Source organism: Typha latifolia, chromosome 12 (assembly GCF_019914945.1).
Source record: "Typha latifolia isolate L0001 chromosome 12, TyphaL0001v2, whole genome shotgun sequence".
Lineage (NCBI taxonomy): Eukaryota > Viridiplantae > Streptophyta > Magnoliopsida > Poales > Typhaceae > Typha > Typha latifolia.
In genome coordinates this window covers 7,598,353-7,604,352 of record NC_133097.1, presented here as the reverse complement: position 1 = coordinate 7,604,352, position 6,000 = coordinate 7,598,353, and the positions used below count along the sequence as shown (strand labels likewise).

At 38.0% G+C, this 6,000-nt stretch overlaps 1 protein-coding gene and 1 non-coding gene across 2 annotated transcripts; one reads left to right on the top strand and one right to left on the bottom strand.

Moving 5' to 3' along the window:
- Positions 1–694: 694 nt before the first annotated feature.
- LOC140798389 (aspartic proteinase PCS1-like) lies at positions 695–2,581 on the bottom strand. Its single transcript, XM_073152196.1, has one exon. It carries the CDS (start codon positions 2,158–2,160, stop codon positions 832–834), a length of 1,329 nt encoding a protein of 442 aa, XP_073008297.1. The 5' UTR covers positions 2,161–2,581; the 3' UTR covers positions 695–831.
- Positions 2,582–3,794: 1,213 nt separating this feature from the next.
- TRNAL-CAG (transfer RNA leucine (anticodon CAG)) lies at positions 3,795–3,875 on the top strand. The gene has a single exon. It is a non-coding gene; the product is annotated as a tRNA-Leu (tRNA).
- The last annotated feature ends 2,125 nt before the right edge of the window (positions 3,876–6,000 follow it).

Below are 6,000 nucleotides of genomic sequence, written 5' to 3'. Positions count from 1 at the left end.
TGGATAAAACTATAAGAGCAAACTATAACGTACCAAATTAATCTACTAATTATAATCTTCTGTAACAACATAGTTAATTTATAAATTTTTAAAAAGTTCCAAATCTTTTTGTACAATTACATAAATATCTAGCCTAGCTCTATATATAGAGAGGAAAAGATCAAAGAACTTAGCCAAATATATGCATTAATTAAGGAATAAGATGTAACATCTAACCTTCTATCACTCAACTAATCCAATGCGTGCCTAAGCTCTCTACCATATATCAATCAGCATGTCCTATTAAGATGCACATCAAATATTACAGCGGATAAATTATAGTTTTATAAGTAGTGGAATTGATGATACGGATAACTATATCCAGCAAACAGATAGTGACTGATAAGAACGTGACCCAAATCCAGTCAATTTATGAGGACGGCTAAATAAAGTGACTCCTACTAGTAGGACAAACCGAAAACGCGTTTCTAGAAGAAGCAACCAAAGTGTTGGATACTTGGATTTCATGAATAGCAAGCATCTCTCGTGAACGCTGAGACTAAATAAAAAGGCAAAAAATTATTTTAGAATTATTCGCAAATAGGTTCAAAATCTTGAACAACCTTTGTGTAAAACCTTTGTACGAACTTCACATGTCCTGAATACTTGGAGCTACTCATCCTCTCAGACGATAAGCCAAGATGGTTGAACCAACTTAGTACGAATTTTGTAACTACGGTTAAATAATACAATAATTTACAATCTAAACTATATACATAAACTCTCATTTAGAGAGAGAGAGAGCCCAAAAAAAAAAAAAAAAAGGAAAACAAGAACCCAAACCACTAGGTATTATAAAACCAGACCCAATCTCTGGCTCGCAACATCGCACCGGATCGGCGCAAATCCGACCCGATTATTCTCGATATCGTATTCGACCCACACGTTTTGCTGGTGATGATGCCCGATAACGTACGCGGATATCGGAACCATATCCGAGTTCCCAAACGTAAAACACCACACGCTGTCCCTCCCTCTCCTCTCCCCGGATAACTTATACAACAGCCTATCCCCGGATACCGTCACCTCCGCCCCTTCGAACTGTAGAACAACGGGAGGTAACCTCGGCAACGGCTCACTTTCCCGTATCCTGAAGCAGAGGTCGAACGCCCCCTGGAATACGAAGTCGGGCTCGTTTAGGATTGTGAGGATTTCTCTCGTTTGGCGTAAAAATTCCATCTTGAGAGCTTTGTAGGCGTCTCCGAGGAGGAAGGTGAATTGGGTCCCCGAATCTATCATGGTTTGCCCTGCTCCGGTGTGGTCGGGGACGAAGGTGGACTTGGGTAGTGGGAGCGGAGTAGAGGAGACGCGAATGCCTTGCAATTGGATGGAGTAGGCGATGGAGTCGAAGTACGGGAGTGGAGTCGAGAGGCGGACGAGGGGTGTGTAGTTTAGGGGGAGGAAGGGGAGATCCGAGTGGCCGAGGAGGAGGAGGCCGGAGGAGTCCCGGTCAGAGATGCAGTAGGAGAACCGACGCGTGGCTGTTTGGGAGATGAAGGAGAGGTGTCCCCTGTTCATACCCAGTAGCCCCGACGGGGCGGCGCCGCCGTCGGAGGAGTCGAAGGTGGAATCCATGCATCCGAAGAAGGTCTGGACGGGCGGGGACTCGCCCATGCGGAAGAGATCGGCGGAGAGCGCGCCGTCTGACGAGGACGCGTCGGCGTAGGAGAGCGACACGTGGCAAAGGTGGGAGGCCGGGTCGCAGGTGGCCGGTATCGCGAGGTCGCGGGTCTGCGAGCGGCAAGCTGGGGAGGAGCAATGGATGGTAGAGAAGGAAGCGGAGGAATTGGGTCGGAAGTACTGTGGGGAATTGGAGGTCCCCGGAGAGTGGCCGGGATTGCAATGGAGCCACGAGAGCTCACTTCCGGTGTCGAGCACCATGGAGACGTTCTGGGGCGGAGTGCCCACCGAGAGGGAGACGGTGAGGGAGACGTTGTGGTGGAAAAGGAGCTTGTTCGTCGGCCTTGGGATGGATAAAGATGACACCTCTTGGCTTCTCAGAGGAAAAAGAAGAGGCTTTGGCTTTGTAGTTCTAGCATTAATAGTAGTTCTTATAGCACTACAAGTTATTGCAAAGCAGAGAAGTAGAAGAACGAAGAAAGAAGTGGAGAAGAAGGCCATGGTGGGATGAATTTAATTTCTTTTGGAGTAGTGACTACTGGGAGATGGAATTTTACACACATTATTTATAGGGTAGAAGAGAGAAGTGGAGATGGAGTTTGGAAGGAGGCAGGGGAGGTGTCACTTGTCTTCTTGATTACGAAGTAGATGCTGTCGTTTAGTAGACGTGCGGAAAGGAAGAGGAAAATAATGGAAAACCTTTTGCTTTTCTCCTCGAGGAATGGAATAGAATGGAAAACTCCTGTAGACTGTATTCCATTATTAGCGTCTACTTTGGCTGCTTGGCAGAGAGGAAAGATGGTAGGGTTAGCCATGAATTATTTAGTTAGTCACAATACTTTCTCAAAAGAGAAGTCTTTATTTACACCAAGCTACGTATTGGGGGGTATGATTACTTATGAATTATATTATTTTGAATTCATGAAAACTTAACTGTGGTGATTATAAAGCCTATTTGACTCTTGTGTCTTAAGACGGTTGGTCCATCCTATTTAGCACACTAAATATATGTCCTTTTTAATCAATTAATTTTGTCTTTGTCATTTAATAGATTTTTAGTATCTTTCTTTGACTCCAGCAATCATCCTCGTCGGCAAAGATCTGATGACTGATGGACATTAATGCAATCGTGCGGCAGCTGTGCACACGTCGATGGAACAGCATACAGCCTTCCCTCCAATCTTTAGCATGACACGGAAGAGGAATTAATAGTATTAGGTATTAATGCTATTTTCACAATTATTCTAATAATAACTGTGTCACAGGAGAGGAATCGAAAGGTTGGCTGGAAGGATGCAATTGCTAAGCCTATCCTTGCTCATCCAAAACTAATGATATTTTATTGGCACTAATAGTTTCTGCCATTAATAAATAGTAGCATTAACTATATTGCTATATAATTTGGCCTAAACTATGAAAGAGTTTAGTACTTTAAGTTTGAAGTAAAACTATAAGCTATTGAACCCATTTGTTAACTCTAAGCTATGAGTAATTAACAACCTTACAATCTAATTCATCCCTAGATATTTCTTCATATAGTTTTGCAGAGAAATATGCTATTGTAATTATTAAATAAATAAATATTATAATCCTTGAGACACATCATGGTAGATAATTTCATTGTCCTTACTAAGGCACCAATTCTTTTTAAGAAAAGAAAATACTACTCATATATATCTTAATCGAATGAAATGGAGCAGTTGTTATTGTATTGACTTTGCTCAAATGATTGGACCCATCTATAGATGAGAATGGGCAGCACCTACTTATCCATTTCACAAGTCGCATCAATCCATGCATCTATCTAAGTTTCTCATGCCATTCGCATGCTTTGGAACACCTCATCATTGCATCCATGGAGTTGGCAATGATTGCACTAAATAAGAGGAGAAGATTGGGTCATTGTCTTTGGGGAAATCTTTTTCTCAACAGTTTTGTTTGTTAGGGGATGGATGGGTCTCATCACCCAATAGCCAAACTACTCGATTACATTTGTACTTGATTTGCTACACGTGTGACAGGCATGTGTAGTAGATTGTTGTAGCAGTTGGCACTCTCTTCTTGGATAAAATCACAGAAGTGGTCAATAAATTAAATTATATATTAAATTATATTCATTCAAAAGAAACACAGATGTCAAGATGGCCGAGTTGGTCTAAGGCGCCAGTTTCAGGTACTGGTCCGAAAGGGCATGGGTTCGAATCCCATTCTTGACAAATATTTTCATTTGTGTTAAATAAAAAATGTTACTTTTTTTCTGCCCAATTCTTAACCAAATTCTTCTGTCTATGTGTGTGTATGACTCTACCCTTTACAAAAGATTATATAACCCTATGACAATCCTATACAAATGTTCTAAATAAGGTTGGATATTCTGAAACACCATACTTTTAATTATCTAAAAAGTATGGGTGTAAATTTTATATTTTGTCAAACAATAGGATTATTATATTTTATTATACTTTTCTTTTTAAATTAAGTTTGGTTAATAAAATTTAACGCCAAAATTATATGAAGGCAAAATTTCTTAGAATAAGTTTTATTTTAGACATAACAACGTAAATTAATTGTGGGTTTCTCGAACTCATTGGAATTTATTATTTTTACTGTACTTTTCAGAAGGTTTATAGTCGACGCTACACGGATTAATTTTTTTTGGCCTTCCATTTTTCTCATGCATAAATGTTCATACTCGCAATATTTTTATCTAATATATATTTTGATCTAGGAGACCAGTATAATTATCATATTGAAATTAAAAACAAAAACGGGCACTGAATTGCAAAATTACTACTAACATTTAGTAGTAATAATTCATAACTTACCTGGTTATTGGTTGGGCCCGGCAACGATGTTGGGCCGAGGACAAAGGTCTAATTAAGAATATGGTAAATTATAAATTACCCCCTGCAGTTATGCCTAAAATAAAATTATCCCTGATCATTTGTATCACTTAATCTGATTTAGAGTAATTTAAAACTGTTAAATATTACATCCAAACTAACAAAGAAAATATTAGTGAAAATTTTCTCATCATAATAAATTTTGAAATGACAGAAATGCCCTTCTCATTCTATTAGATTTACTAATCCATTTTCTTCAAATTTAAACTAATTGCACTTTCAACGTCTTTTATCTTCTCCAATCTAAGATTATAAATCTTAAATCTTAGTTAAATTGCAATGTGCTACCCTTTAAATATATGATTCATATTTATTTAAACAATTGGATTATGGTAATTATACATCTTTTGTTAATTTAGATGAAAAAGTTACTATTTTCACATTAGTCTAAACCATATGGGAGTAAAGTAATACAAATAAAAATTTAAGGTTAGTTTAAAATTAGGCATAACTGACGGGGACAATTTATAATTTACCATTAAGAATAATAAGGGAGAGAAATTGATGAGAAGTATCAAGAATTTTACATTATAATCCAATATTTAATGTATGCTACATGCTTATTGAGCAAATGAAATAATGCCTCCTCTTTCTATCGTCAACTTTATAACCTTTAGATTTGATATTTGTGTGTATACCCCTCTAGTTTTCTTTTTTATAAATGCACCTCAGAGATAACTAACTATTAAAATTTTATTAATTCACTAGTAAAAGGACATATATACTATAATCTTGTCTGTGTATCACCCCAAAAACCATAGGTTTAATTTTGAGTGGGTATACCCCCCCAAAAAAAAAAACATTTTAGCTTTAGAGTTATCAGCAGTTCAAATATAATGGCCTTTTTTTGTAAACTTTTAGCTGTGAGAAACATTGGGACCCTCAGTTTAGGCTTGACTGACCCAATTCTGGACCCAAATTGCAAATGGGTCTCTGCCTCGTGTCAGTAACCATGTCCCCTCTTATAAGGCTATAGGCTGCCATCCCTTTCCTCCTTGGATGCTTTTTGTCTCCAAAGTGCAGTTTTAAATGACTACATATCAGGAGTAAAACAATCATTTCTCCTTTAATTTATGTCATATCCTAATTCTCATTTTGATGTTTAATTGGCAATTATCATTGCTCTGTAAAATGTTGTTGGGTCCTTTACACCAAACACCAAAAATAACATTTAATCTGATTAGGTCTGCAAGGTAAACCTATGAACAAATGCCTGACTTGGTTTACAAAAAGTCGACAAGCATTAAAGTAGAATGCCATATGCTAGCTCACATATCACATATGGCTTTTAAAAGGAGAAAAGAATAAATACTCCACCTGGAAATATTACTAAGATTTGCTTTAAGGATGTGGTGAGGGGATGGGCACTTGAAAAGATGACCAGACAAATTGCTGAGGGAATCAAGAAAGCATTGTTAGGAAAGGTGAAAAAAAGGAA